The sequence below is a fragment of the Sceloporus undulatus genome, chromosome 3 (genome assembly GCF_019175285.1).
Source record: "Sceloporus undulatus isolate JIND9_A2432 ecotype Alabama chromosome 3, SceUnd_v1.1, whole genome shotgun sequence".
In the NCBI taxonomy this organism is placed as follows: domain Eukaryota; kingdom Metazoa; phylum Chordata; class Lepidosauria; order Squamata; family Phrynosomatidae; genus Sceloporus; species Sceloporus undulatus.
The window spans coordinates 149,151,098-149,166,921 of record NC_056524.1 but is presented as its reverse complement, the minus strand read 5'-3'; the positions used below and the strand labels follow the sequence as shown (position 1 = coordinate 149,166,921).

Genomic DNA, 15,824 nt, shown 5'->3' with positions numbered 1-15,824 from the left:
ATATTCTGATCTTATTGTAGTTATGTGTGTCAGTATATAATAGGCAAGATGAATACCAGCTGCCTCCTTCCTCAGCATGTATCAACAGCAAAATAGGGGGAAAAAGAGGGAGAGTGGATCAGCCTGCCTCACCAGTTACTCACAATACATTTTAAAAAAGGATAGATGTACAAATCTGAGAATGAAGTTTCTGTTAAGGTAGTAATGCCCAGGAACACATCTACTTTGTTAACAGAGGTAGACATGTACCAATATCCTCACATCTGAATTTGAGACACACCGATGGAAAGACTGTGAACAAATGTTGAGTGACCATGCTAAGAAGACATTTTTCTGTTCCCACTCTACAAACTAACTGAAGTTGGTACCCCAATGCCGAGATTCTGGCATTGTGATCAACTTCAGCCTATACCCAAAACATAACAACACAGGGGCAATAGACAAGTGACATTCACAAACTTATCACAAACCAAGCCATTTTGCCAGTTATTGGAATAATACTATCATGGAATGTCTTTTCTTAGCAAACTGCATTGCACAGCCTGCCATTGTGAAATATTATAATTGGATATAGTTTTGATTTGCATTTTCTCTCAAATACTCATAAATTTATACTAGGAGGAAATATGAACAGAATATAGCATAGCTCTACAAATAAACTTAAACTAAGTTTTTTAAGAAAAAAAATGACTTTCAACCAAAACATGTTCAAGAACATTTGTGTTAAGGAATAAGTTGTGAATATAATAGCAAATTATTACCAACCACTAAGAAGTTCTAATTCATTCTTTGTTTTGGGGTGTGGAGGATCCCCATTCATTTTAGAGTCATTGATCACTGTAGAAATTCCAAGTTGACTATGCTGAATTTATAATTCAATGTGCAACAACTGACATACTGAATAACTAGAGGCACATGATTTATGAACGACTTGTTTTCAGGAAAGGAAGCTATATTAGATCATCTGTTTCTTAAAATGCCAAGCCTCTATTGCCCCTTGATTTCGGATGGGAAGAAGATTTCAAAGTTTATAGTGCTTTACTCCATGTATTGCAATGTTGTGAGCAGAAAAAGAGGTGAAATAAGAATGAAGGACTAACACCAGGGTGGTTAGCAAAGGGAAGGATATTTAACAGACATACACAGGCAGCCACCCACATGCACACAATAGCAGACAGAGAGACACCGCACTTACTGGGCTAGGAATTGCATCAGGATCTATCCTGTGTCTGGGTTTCTGCTGAGGTGGCAGCTCATTGAGTTGCTTTTTTGTTTAAAAAGAAAAAAAGAAGTAAAATTGCCACAAAAAAGGGAAAAGAGAAAGAACAGTAAAACAAAGTACCAAGCAATGTTACTCCTATCTGTCCCTGCTTCCATTACTGTTAGATATATGCATATTAGACAACAGATCATGCAACAAAAGGGGAAATAACACAGCTTCAATTATATACATCATTTTGTAACCGCACTCTCCCAATGGAAGTGTGCTACGGGAGAACCTAGCTGGCCACTCACACACGTATTTAGTTTGAATCTGGAGAGGCGATAGGCTTCAGATCATACTTTATGGGACGCAACACCTCTGAGATTTCATTTAAAGGGAAAACACAGAAGGAAGCAGCATGCCTGAAGCTTTCCAGACAGCAGATCCAGATTTTACCAAATACAAGGTTCTATTGTCATCTTTTGCAAGCTAAGTTAGTGTAATAGCACAAAGCCAGCCATACTAGAGCGACTCTAGGGAAAGAGCTGCTACAACCAGCATACGATCTTATGACCACTGGAACAATGTCTTCATGAAACACACCAAATTTGTGAGGGTAAGGCTTATAATAATCAGTGGGAAACAGTGGCCATTTGAAACTTCTTCAGAATTCATGTTATGCTGCTAATTCCAATCATCATTGTGCATCATTGTGCCATCATTTTTTACAAATCAACACAACTTATCTGTTGCTTCTGTAACAAACTACACAAGCATCCAAAAGCAAATTCTAAATTAAGTGGATTCTGTTCAACTGGATATAGTGTGATGGTATTTCTTGAATCTGACATATATGGGATACAAAATATAAACAAAAAATCCTCATACTAGGATGTGTACAAATTTTACATTTACTAGTTGGTAAAGACCTAAGAGCAAGTCTAGATGAATTTCTGCCTTTTCTCTTCTAATATCAAACTAACATACAAACTGCTTTTGAAACTCCACCTAGCTTCAAATATTTTGACCCGGAGGGCTACTGCTTAAGGCAGGGGTAGGCAACCTGCGGCCCGCGGGCTGGATGCGGCCCGGCGAGGCCTTGGGACCGGCCCTAGCCCAGTCCTGCTGCCAATTGCCACAAGGGCAAGGGGGGCAATTGTTTATAGACGCCTCAGAAACCTGCATTTATATTAACATTTTTTTAAAAAAATCAGCAAATTTTTTTTGTGTGTCCTCCACTTTTTTAAAAAAAGTGTCCACCATTTGAAAATGTCCTACATTTGTCCTGGTTTATTTATTTATTTAAAAATTATTTAATTATTTATTTTTGGGCTTCGGCCCCCCAGTTGTCTGAGGGACAGCAATCCGGCCCCCGGCTCAAAAAGGTTGCCTACCCCTGGCTTAAGGAATGGTAAATCCAAAACATCCTTGGGTAATTACAACTAGTCATACAGCTCTTTGGATATGGGCTACACTGCACAGCCTAAGCTGAGCATAGAGATCACAAAGAAGACACAGTTATGCTAGGCAGAATCGCCACACAGAAACCAGATCAAGTGCTATTATACTTCACTTTTATAAGTGGCACAGAAACCAGCCAACCAGTCATCATTGATATCCCATCTTGTATACATACCTTCCATATCCAAAAATCAGTTTAAATTACCTTTTCTTTTTGCACACTCAGTGAGCATACTCTGATCAAACACATGAACCAGACAGTCAAGAGACACTGTCCACCATAATTCCTGTGATCCTTTTCTGGCTGGTGGGGTCACAGAAAGTACTATAGACAATACCTATGATAATCCAACTGACACCCTGCAGATGGTCAGGACTTTCGTCATCGAAAAAAATATGCAGTATGTGAACATTCCCTAGGGTTGCTGCGTGAGCACAACCGAAGCAAATGGAGAGAAGCTACAAAGAAGCACACTTTAATCATCAGCATCACTTAATTTCTACAACACGGATATTCAGTCCTAAAGCTGATTCTAGTTAACTTACTGGACTAGGAATGGAGTCTGGATCTAGACGTTTTGATGGAGGTGCTGGTGCAGGTGGACTCCCATAATTTGCTGGCCCAGAATAAGCGGCACCATAATTTGGCTGATTACCTCTATTTTGTCCAAAAGATCCTGAAAAATATATAGGCACTACAATTAAATATATAAGAGAAATCAGTCTATCTTTGATAGCAAATACACGATTTATAAGTGACTATAAATGACTTTGCAATAAATAGTACAAAGTGCAAATCATGGTTTGAACAAAATTACTTTGAAGGAAACCATTCAGAAGGTTATTTTAATGTAATTCAGCCATATATTTTGGGCTGATTTCTGAAACAGAACAAACATACTGAAATGTTCAGAAATATTTCTGAAACACATCTCCTGAATATTTTTTTTAAATATTCTAACCTGATCAAAGAGCTACAGGTATGTTTTGCAAGCCTGTAATTTCAAGTGAAGGAGGAAAGGCAGCTTAAAAAGACACTCCTTCCTTCACTATCTCTGCCCTGCATTGTCCTGCCCTATTGTCCTCTAGTCTAAACCAGTCCACAATGAACCAACACTATATCCAACCAGAATTATAAATCATTGGTTAGATCTAGAAGATTTTGCCTCAATGAAATTAATAGGCCAAATCAGACATGTCTAACTTGTCCCCCTAACTTCTACAAAATTATTATGCATTCCATATCGTTACTACAGCTTCTGTCTACAAGTTTTTACATGTTTTACATGTTCTATGGGCTGTCAGAGCAAATTGAGGAATAGGAGAAGGTAAAGTGGCTTCTGAAAAATTAAAAGGGTTAAAGCAGTGGTTCTCAACCTGTGGGCCCTTTCACAGGGGTCACCTAAGAAAACACATATGTCCAACTGTCTTAGAAACTGAGACAGCACAATTTTATGGCTGGAGGTCACCACAACATGAGGAGCTGTATTAAAGGGTCGCGGCATTAGGAAGGTTGAGAACCACTGGGTTACAAGAAGGACAGCATAAGACTTCAACCAAAGGAAAATCTTAAAAGCCTCTTATCATAACTTTTTTTAAAAAAAATAAGAAGGTTCACACAGACTTAAAAAAATAAAGAGGTTCAGGCTGATTTTAAAAAGTGGCCAGAAACCCTCAGATGTGAAGCTTGCAGTGCTGACAACAAGAATTAATAAGACTGAAGAGACAGCTAATGAGGCACTAGAGCATAATTTAAAACAAGTAAATGAAAGGAAAAATTGTGGAGACACCAGAACCATCTTTTAGGTCATAGTAGGGATTGTTTTCCTGATTTAAAAAATGGAGGAGACACAATTACAATAATAAGCGACCATAAATTACTCTTTTCCATTGCTATTCAAAATGCTTTAGATGAAAAGGACACTAAAAGTGAATGCAACTAGTAGGTCAAATCAAGAATGGCCTTTACTCTCAATCCTCCTCATCAATATGTTTAAACATACCATTCTGTTGTGGTGCATATCCTGGCTGGGAAGGATGAGCAGGAGGTGGTCCTTGCAAGCCTGCCATTGGTGGTCCAGGAGGCGGCCCTGCCATGGATGGTTGAGGTGGTGGTGATGTCACATGATTTGGCTGGGAAGTGATTAGCCCACTAACTGCCTGACCTGGTAATGATCCAGCTTGCATTATGGGAGGCCTTGAAATTCCTGCAGCAGGAGGGTAACTGGAAGCTCCAATCCCAGCAGAAAGGGGTGGTGGGGCAAAGCCAGGAGATTGAGAGGAAATGTGTGGGGCTGACGGAGGACCAGAAACTGAGGGTTGTGCCACAGGAACACCCTGAGACAAGCTGGTGGGAGGCAATCCATGGGGTATGTTAGGAGGTGGTGGTCCTTGGCTTGCATATGACACATATTGCCCAGATCCAGTTGTAGTAAAGCTTCCTGAGGCAGATGGAACTGATGTCAGGGAACCTAGGGAACAGAAGTGAAATTATAGTCACGCTTTGTTACTACATTTAATTATTGATAAAATGCTTTTTCTCCCCTCCTGGCATGTACACATATTCCACACAAACATCTAGATTTATCTCTCAGTCCCCTGTCTTGGTGACTAGAGCTTGTAATTATATGTGGAAGTAGTAAGGAATATACAGTCGGCCCTCTCCTTACGCGAGGGATCCGTTCCAAATCCTCCCGTGTAAGGGAAAATCTGCCTATGCTCGAAAATCGAGCCCCATAGGAAATAATAGTGGTGTGCATGTGGCAGAGCACCATTGTTTGCCTCCCCATGGCGCAGGTGCACTGTACATATTGAAGTCACACTATTTCACTTCTACCACATAAACCTTAGCACAAAGGAAGGCAACATGGTGATCTTCAGATGGTTTGGACTAAGCTCCCTAACCATTAGCGATACTGGCTATGCATGATTAATGGGAGTTGCATTACAAAATAATTGGAAGGCACTACCATCTCTTGGTAGAGAGATGGAAACAAGCATGGTGAAGCAATGAGACAATGATATAAGCCCTGGTCTCAGCTCCTCTTCTTGCTCAGTCTGCACAGCTACAGTGGGGGGCAATGTCAAGCCCAGTGAAAACAGGCCACTAAGAATTATCAGTGCCAAGGAGGGGAATAAGGTCCAGTGAGAAGCAGTGTTGCACTGCTGTTACTTCCACTGCACAGACTGCAAGCAAGATGAATCATCCTTATAGTATTCCAGCAAGAAACCTTACAACTGTAACACTTTTGTCGGTTTAGGTAGGTACTATGAATTAACAGGACATAACACTGAATACATTCAATTCTCCAAATACATTGTATAAAATTTGACATTATGAAGTATTCTAGAGATACATTTTCGAATCTTTGTTTCTATTTGTAATAATAATTTTTATATTGTTTTATAATCGACAGGTAATCAATATATGTATGAAATTGTGAGTTGTGACATTTATGCATTGTAATGCTGATTCTTAGCTGTTGTGCGCCCGCCTCGATCCATGGGGAGAGGCGGGAAATATAAATAAAGATTTTATTTATTACTACAGTATTTCTTAGAATTTGTCTAATTTACAATGATTTACAGTCATACTAAGAGAAGACCTTTAAAATCACTGGGGTTTAAGTTAATCATTATTAAGTTAAGTATCATTGACCATAATAGTGTTACTAAATCTGTCTCTATGTATGTATTCAATTTTTTCCTATGTATATACAGTACTACAGTCGGCCCTCCGTTTTCGCAGGGGATTTGTTCCAGACCCCCGTGCAGAAATGGAAACTTGCTTATATTCAAGTCTCATAGGCTTGAATGGGGTACATGCCTCCAAGTATGTGTGGGGCGCGTGCCACAGGGGCACGCCTTATTGAAATTAATGGAGGCCGTCCCTCCGTGAATATTCAAGACTGAGGAACTCAAGTCTGCGAGAACGGAGGGGTGACTGTACTAAGATTTAACCATTCAAATTAGCTAACAATGACCAAACTTAGATGTTATGTATAAATATTACTGAGGTAACATTTTGTAAAGCATACTTCACCATAAAAGAGTTGTATAAATACGAAGTACACAATCCACCCAAAGTTAAAGATTTCTAAATCCATTACCTGGTCTGGTGAATCCTGCTACATATCTGAGAGTGCTATATGATAACTTAAAATATGAAGCTTCGATAAATATCCTGAAATGGTGGTTGCACCTGCAGTTATCCACCATTCCCATTAGTTATTACCTACTGCTCTCTATTTCCTTAACAATCTGACAATGTGGATGAGGAAAAAGAATATTGGGGGAACACTGACATATATGCTTAGATTTACACCAGGAAACAATTCTTGTGCATACACCTGTCTAATGTGTGTGTGAATATGCCTTCAAGTCTGTATTAATTTCGCCGTATTAAATTGTATTGCTTTTTGATGTGCCATTGATATCCCCCGGGGCTTGGTTCTAGGACCTCCCATGGATACCAAAATCCATGGATATTCAAAAGTCCCATTATATATTTATGTAAGGTGGCCCTTATATAAAATGACAAATTGAAGATTTGCTTTTTGGAGGGACTATTTTCAAGCCATGGATGGTGAAATCTGAAGATAATGATGGCCAACTGTATTAACTTTTATTGTCCTCTGAACACAATAAGTTATTTTTCTTCACAAAGTGCTGAATCTTACCTTCCAGTAAATCTCCCAAGTTTCCTAAAAATATTTTTTTTTGTTTCACTTTATATGGGAATATTCAAATAATGAAGGGCATCTACTTTCCATTCATCTCAAATACAGTGACATATACATGTATTAAGGTAATTTTCAAAGACCCATCTCTGGATGCTATCACCATCTGAGTGAAGGTGGGTGAGGAATAAGCACTCAGTATTGGTTGCACACTACTGTGGAATGATTCTCAATGGAGATGTGCCTGGAACACAGTCTACTGGTCCCACCCCACCAGAAAGGCAGAATGTAAGTAAAATAATACATACATATATAAAATACTGTTTTTCAGTATCAGAGAAAGCCCTCATTATTAACAAAATCCTCTCTGTTCTTTTCTGCCCTTAGTATTGGAAGCTGATCCTCATGTACTTTTGCAAATTTTAAAAAAGCTATACCACATTATATTGGCATTTGATACACTGAACAGTTGGTTTGCTCTTGCATCAGCTGTCACACTATACTGAAATCTGATACACTGTATAATTTATATTGTTCTTTGATTTATTTCACAACTATAATACTCCCCCATAGATCCCAATGGGACCAAATGGCAAGACATTAAATTTTTATAGCAACTAGTTCACAGTGAATTATTTTCCACTGTATTAATAATTTTATTGTAGTTACAGTTTTCCTATAAGAAAGCCAAGTTCCTTCCCTGCAGATTCAAATAACACTGATCAAACATAGCAAAATATTAGTCAAATTTCTCAAAAACATTGTGCACCTTAATGAATTGCCCACCTCTGACTGGGGTTTTTAACAGAAATAGTAAGTCTACATTGTTAGGCTTGTTACAGATTGCTAAAATAAAGCTGCTTGGGGTCTCTTTGGAGGTATGCTATTTAAATGATGCATGGGTCCTAAGAGTCCGGAGGTCGCGCCAAAACCACACTCCATTCCTAAGCACCGGAGTGCAGCTTTGGTGCAGCTTCCGGATTCTTAGGATGTATGCATAATTTAAACAGCATACCTCCAAAGAGACCCGAAGCAGCTTTATTTTGGCAGTCTGCAACAGGCCTTAGTGTTTTCATTTGCGAAACTAATGATTGAAGAGTTATTTACTATCTTGAAATCATTTTAAGTATTATATCAATCTGAGATTCATTTCAATGCCGACATAATGTACAATATTTGCAACACCTAGATGTTTTTCTACATTTTATACTACAATCAGCCCTCCTCATAGGAAGGCTTGCCTTCTGCGGCTTTGAGCTTACGCAGAAGGTAAGCCCCATTAGAATTAATGAGGTGTGTACCTGTGCCATGTGCCCCACCGTGTGCACACGCCAAATTATTTTCTATGGGGCTTGAGCATATGCTCTTTTCCCCTTATGCAGGAGAGTCTGGAACGGATCCCCCACATATAGGGATGATTGTATTAGTAAAATAGAGAAGAATAGAAATGTTGTGTAGCAGCCTAAAAGCAAAATTATTCCCAAAGAAACTCCAACATAAAAAAAGTGTAGATACTGTAACCATGCAGCATTCAAGTATTCTAGTTACTTACCATAGCCCAGTCCAGCTGGGGCAGGGACAGATGGTGGAGCACTGCCTATCTGCATTCCTGCCATATGATTGGTCAGCTGCTGCGTACTTGTTGGAGGTAGCCCAAATTGCTGAAAAGTTGCTGGCTGGCTAACAGGAGCGGGTGCTGTGCCAGGCATGAACTGCTGAGGAGGTCTACATGGAGAAATTTGGAAAGAACAATGACAGTTGTTTGTTATATCAAGCATGTCCATTATTGTTCACGTTCAGCCTTGTATAGAAGAAATGAAGGTGATCTACCCAGTGGCTATACAATTTACTAAACAGGTGGAATCTAAAGGGTAGGTTTCCACTCAAAGAACCACAGTTGCAGGTAAGCAATCTGTCCTTCAATGCCTCTGTGGCTCACAAATGGGAGACTAAAAAGTTACTGACCTGGATGGTGGGTATTGGTCATGCCAAAGTAAAAACAAGAAAGGCACTAGCTAATGATGTCTAGTCCCCAGACATCAGATCTAGTCTACAATGAGATGTGTAAATTGATAGTTGCAATCATGTCGCAGCCCTGTAGATATCATGCAATGGGACACCTACCAGGAAAGGAAAGATGTTTCCACTATTCTTGTGGAATGGTTCCTGATCACTGTTGGAATTGGAAGCCAACTGATAAGCTAACTTACTGATAGGGGCTACTGTGGAATCATGAACTTTTGGTGTAAACTGTTGTTTAACCTAGCACACATATTAAGATAATTTGTTTCTGCGTATGAAAGAGAAGACAGTGTAGATTGAAAGTTTTTTTTTAAAACAACAACAACAACAATAACCCTAAAACCCAGTATTTTGGGCTGCACCAGGTTTTTTGCATTCATTTTTTGCATTTAATTCCAACTCATATTGACATTTGTTGCACTTGGCTCTACATCTTTTTCTGCTCCTTTTTATCTCATCCTTTTTATCTCACCAAAAGAGAGCTAGACTAAGGCCTCAAGCAGAAGGATGGTTTGCAACAGCCTCTGACCATTCCAGCCGTGCCTATGGCTGGAGCAGTGCGGAACCATGACAACCAGGTGCCACAGACCCAAGGCCTGCTACCACTGCTATGATCTACAATGGACCGCCAGCAAGAAGTGGGTTTTTGCACTCCTTTTGCAGCTAGGTTTAGGCCGTCTTAGGCGGCTGTGGTGCAGCCTCGGCCCGATCCAGGTGTGTGTGTCATCTGAACACCATACCCCCCAGATCGACCTGAAGGCAGCACTTTTGCCCTATCTGTTTTGGGCCTAAGCCTTTCATCTTACCATCCATCTCACTGCATTGATTCATTCACTCAAATGAAGACCACAAAGAACAATGATGTGGAATAACACCTGTCTAATTCCCTTATAACAGGCAAACTGGGAAATCCCCACACAGGAAGGAATTGGCAAAAAATTCCTCTGAATATTTCTTGCCTGAGAAAACCCTATGAAATTCATAGGGTCACCCTGAGTCGACAAGCTACGTAAACAGATATGTGCACAATAATTGTTCCCTGTTTCCTCAAAGCTCCATTCCATTTACTGTACTTGAGATTTATCAAGCTTCCACTTCAAGCCAAATTCCATAACTTCACGTTTCCCTTAAATGCCTAATCAATCATATTAGTCCACCACAAGATCACAAATATTTTTAGAATTAGGCAGTTTGCCTAATATATTTTAAGGTTATTTGGGTTCAATTGCAATTAAAGTGAAAAACAATGTTTAAAATAAAAGTATACTGAAATAAGAATGCTTTGCTGCAGAAGAAAATGATAATGATGGGCTCAGAGCCTGATTACTGTTTTCATAATTACCTTTGCAATGGAACTGTAGAAGGAGGAATCCCATTATGTACATCTCCTTGTCCAAACTGACTATAGAGAGGCTGTCCAGGAGGAACTAATGTTCCAGATGTTGATGCAGCTGCTCCAGAAGTAGCAGGAGTTCTTACTGAACCTATAAATATTGAATTGCATGTCAGAAATATACCACTTAACCAAGAGTGAGGAACATTTTATGAGGGAACCCTTTAATAAGCTAGGTATGAAATTCTAGAAGAGCAGCATAAACACAAGCCCAATAAAGAATAGTGACTATGTCTTGCATCTTTATGACCATCAAAATTATAGTGGCAGAAACAGAAAATAACAGCACAGAAATCTGATTACAAAGCATAAAACTATTTCTCTCTACATATGCATCATGTGCATTAGATCTCTGGAAAAGGTATGATGTATGGAAAAAAAGAACAGAACCATTGGAGGAACATTATTTAGAGCACTGTGTTCCTGAGGAGTCTTTGCATAATTTCTATTTACCTGAGAATATCAACTATGAAATTATCCTGGGACGACTTGTATTATCGGTCATTACTGGAAACTATTAGAACCAGTTTTAAGCATTCTTTCCCCCCTCCCCCCACATGAGCCTGAATTTGACATAAAGAATGTACCTGATGACAGGTAAACCCAGTTAAATGTTTTAAAATTAGCATTTTTAGTAGAGGCAGTCTATATGAGGTGGGGATGCAATTGGTAAATAGAAGATGGATTTGGGGCTAGTGTCTATATTATTTTAAGGTAACAAAGAAGGCAGCAAAAACAAACAAACATGTCATGTGCTTATCAGTAAGCTTGCATATGATTAGCACCTGCAACAGTTTTACTCAAGTTACAAGCAGAGTGAAGCAGATCTCTAAGTCAGATTCCCAAGTAGGCTGAATATTTCACTGGGTTTACTTTTGGTCAAACATGCACAAATTGCATTCTGCAGCTTAAAGTAAGATTGGCATTGGTTGGCTGCCAAAATAAAGAGTTTAGAATTAATCGCACTGAATATATATTCCAAGTGTCCACTAACCTGCAGTTACATCTTAACTTGCAAGTGTTTTATCTTCCAACTGTTACACATTCACTACACGTGTAAGTACTTTAACCCTTCTTTCAAACTGTATGTATCTTTTGATCCTAGGATATATCCATGCTCCTAAGGCTTTTGTTTGTATGTGTGGCTTTCAAACCTCTCTATCTTACAAGCAGTCTATTAAAAACTTGAGTTCCACAATGTCAGAAATAAGCCCATTATTTGTAGAAAGATGTGTCTATGTTTGCACTGGAGAATCTACAAATGTCTACATAAGTGTTCCCTCAGGTAAAAAAAAAAATGGGGGGGGGGGGGTTTATTTGCAGTTTTTTCACTTTCACAGGGGTCTTGTGCCCTTAACCCCAGCGAATGTGGAGGGCCCCATGTAGTTTAAAATTACAGCAGTAATACTCATTTCAGCATCAGTGGGAAATAGAGCAAATTCTTAGTCATTATTATGAAAATTCAATTTCCCATCTATACTTTTTTTGCTTTTGCCTTCTGCAGATAGTACATGCCCTACTGCAGTGGTTCCCAACCTGTGGGTCGGGACCCCTTTGGGGGTCGAATGACCCTTTCATGGGGGTCACCTAAGACCACTGGAAAGCACCTATTTAATTATAGTTATGAAGTAGCAATGAAAATAATTTCATGGGTTTGGGTCACCACAACATGAGGAACTGTATTAAGGAGTCACGGCATTAGGAAGGTTGGGAACCACAGTCCTACTGGGAAAGAAAATACCAGTCTGTGTCTTTCTTCCATTGGAGCTGCTGTCAGGATTATCAGAGGAACTGTTTCATCCATGCAAGGAAGTACAGTATACACAGCCACTTGCAGATTATAATATTTGACAAATGCACACACATGTATTTTGCTGCAGCTTATGCACACTGGGAAGCAAAGCCTATGTGTAATTTGTAAGCTTTGATCAACTAACTACCATCAGACTTACAGGAAAATCATATATTAAATGTGCTCCCCATAAGAACACATGAGAACATGATATTTCAAATCAATACTAGCATTAACATTGAGACAAAATGTGACATATTTCAGGGAAAAAAACCATTAGAAATTGTATTCTTTCACAGGAAATACCACACATGAGAAGGAAAGCATTTACCTAAGAAGTTAGGAGCAAAAGAAGCATCAGAATCGAGAGAAACAGGAGAGCCCTTAGAAGGAAACCCCAGTGTAGGAAAGTAACCTAGAAAGACAACATACATGTGTGTGTTTGTGTGTACACACATACGTGCATGCACCCCCTTCAACCCTACCCCCAGCAAGAAAAACTTTGAACATATGGCACAAATCAAACAAAAGCTGTAATTTCCCACTGCATAAGCAATAATGTTAAATGTGTATGCACAGAATATAACAAATCCAAACTAAAACAGTGTTTTAGCATTCAAAGGTTATTGAAATGTTTAGCAACACTTCCTTAAGATTTCCTTCAGATATAGAGAAGACAGAAGAGCTATAGCAGCACAAGCACTTTGACAACATCAAAACTGCTCTACTCAGAGCCCATTCATGCTGACTGAAAAGTCCCAGATTTTGTTCCTGAACTTTCCCTTTTTATACTGGGTTAATATAAACCACCCTGGGGAGCTGGCATAAAAAGTCTCAGATCATACCAGGAGCTTACAAAAATATTCTAGAATGAACAAACAGGAACAAAATCATCAACGTTCAGGTCTTTTTGATCTGTTTGGATGCATCTGCAGTGTACATAAAGGAAGACCATTTCAGCTCAGCAGAGGAATACACTTGAGGGCAAATCTACGAAGAAGTGGGCCTCTAGCAATTAAGAATATTAGAGCTACGAATAAGATGAAAACAACGGTCTAAACTTCATCAAGAACACTGTTTCAGACAAATCCTCCATTGAGCAACAGTTCTAACCCATTCTGAGTGAAAGCCAATCCAGATTCTAAACTGCATATGGTACTTTGTCAATCTAACTGGAAATCAACAGAGTAAATTGGACTAACTTCTGAATTGACTTAACATGCAGCATTTGTAACTTGAGTAAACTTTAGAACCTTGAAGGACTACTGTTTAGTGATAGGGTGGGAGGCATGTGGCTTTCTAGAAGATGGAAGCACCTCCCAGAATCCATACCTAATATATAAACAATCCATGGAATTACAATCCAATACCTGGAGCATGACAATGGTTTAGTTTCTTTTCTTTCTATTTGGGAGAACAAACATAGTAGTATAAGGTTGTTCACTTTCTGTATGGTTCTTCTCAAATAATGAGATACCATCTTTTTCTTCCCAGCTGTTCAATAAGAGCTAAATATGCTTGAGTTTGCTTTGTGGTATATTGTGCCAATTTAAAGCGACATCACTCTGTCAACAATTTTTATTCTATTCAGTCGCTAGGCCCAATGTCTGTCTTTTGGTCACGCTTGGGAACTCCTTAAATGCAGAAAGCAGATAAGCAGAATAATGTAAGATAGGCATAGTGACACCCGTTAGTAACAGTCTGCTTCTGGGTTATTCAATCTTGGATGGTTCCTGGATACCCTGATGATCCCAGCTACTGGGAGGTGGCAATGACTGGCATATCTTTTTTGTCAGCAATGAACTTCATGTCTTTGTTTACAATTTTTGGTGTCAAAGGATACCATGGACAGTCATAGAATCATAAAGGGTGATTTTAATGTATGAAATCCTAATATAACTTTTAAGGCATAACATTCTATATATTGAAACTTGTGTTATAGCCCGAAATTGTGGAACGACGTGCCGGATGAGATCTGTCTTATCACCACCTTAGATGCCTTTAAGAAGGCTGTCAGGACAAATCTCTTCCAGCGGACCTTCCCAGACTGACCTCCCAAAGAAAGTTACCCCCATCCGCCTTTAATGGTCCTTCAATGTCCATTCCAGTTTGCTTATTTATATTATGTTATTGATTAACTTTTAACTGTTGTACTTTTATTACTTCTAATGGTGGAAGGATTGAGGGGTTTATTGTAATTTTTATTGTGACTTTGTATTTTTAATTGTGTTGAGACATCTAACTATTCTCACTATTCTTCATCTATAAATATCAAGCATTTTCCTCATGTCCTTATATAAGCCATATTAAACTTCTCTCTGTAAACATTTATTGCTTCAAAATAAGTAACTTTTTTATATTGGTGGCTCTATTTTAAAAATAGTTTGTTGCTACCTCATGATATGTCAAGTATGAATACTTTAAAATTTTAAGAAAATGAGAATACTCCACAACAGCAAAGACTGCTACATTTAATTTCCTCTTAATGAGTGAACTCATCACTTCTGACAAATATACCCATTAAAGCCAAATTGGAGAAACCAAACCTCCTACCAATTCCTATCAACTTTACAATCACATGCCTCCAAAGGGAAAAGCACAACAGTGTCACTCTTGTTGCATGGAGAAAAATGTATAATAGTAAAGGAAGTCTGTCTCTTTGTCTGTCTCAGCCATAAGTCCAACATGAGACCTACACACCTGAAACATAACATGCATACTTCAGAAAACATTCAGATGTGATCCTAGGGGCTATTTGGTGTGGTTTTTTTTTACTAAGTATTAATTAATTTCAGTTTAAATGTGCCAGTATTTGAAGTCTTTGGTATAATTTTCAGTCTCTAGGTGAGAGACCTCCTTAACATAACAGAGTGTTACAGTCAATGCTGTTTGAAGAGGACTGAGTATTAAAGAACTGCTCCTCCCATAAGTCCTTCCTCACAGGCAATGTGTGCCAACTCTTCCTTCAGGATGTTGTCTGCCTAGTGGCCCCAGTGACCATGTCTTCACTCAGATTGGGGAGGGAGGCATGCTGTCTCCAATTCTGACAGCTCCCTAACTTTGTTGACCGTTTCAGGGCAAGCACATCACCTCCAATAACCATTCTGATTCTAAGATTTATTGTTCTGATCAGTAGCTATTTTTTCTGAAGCCAGCACCTTAATTTCTAATTCTAGTCAATAGCCTTCTAGTAAGTTTTGTTAGTCCAGATGTAGGTTTCTTTCCCTCTCATCCAGCAACAAGAACTTACCACCACTTTTTCAAAGAGCCAAA

At 38.9% G+C, this 15,824-nt stretch overlaps 1 protein-coding gene across 3 annotated transcripts in view; it reads right to left on the bottom strand.

Moving 5' to 3' along the window:
* The window catches only part of SEC24C (SEC24 homolog C, COPII coat complex component), a 60,218-nt gene that overhangs the window by 33,882 nt on the left and 10,512 nt on the right, over positions 1 to 15,824 (bottom strand). The window contains exons 3-8 of one of the 3 annotated variants that reach the window (XM_042458080.1): positions 12,883 to 12,966; positions 10,709 to 10,850; positions 8,897 to 9,069; positions 4,669 to 5,136; positions 3,212 to 3,342; positions 1,196 to 1,264 (exon numbers count right to left, since the gene is read on the bottom strand). In XM_042458080.1, the coding sequence (XP_042314014.1) occupies positions 1,196 to 1,264; positions 3,212 to 3,342; positions 4,669 to 5,136; positions 8,897 to 9,069; positions 10,709 to 10,850; positions 12,883 to 12,966 (1,067 nt within the window). The remainder of the gene's footprint in view (positions 1 to 1,195; positions 1,265 to 3,211; positions 3,343 to 4,668; positions 5,137 to 8,896; positions 9,070 to 10,708; positions 10,851 to 12,882; positions 12,967 to 15,824) is intronic. The other 2 variants (XM_042458081.1, XM_042458082.1) reach the window with 2 other exon arrangements.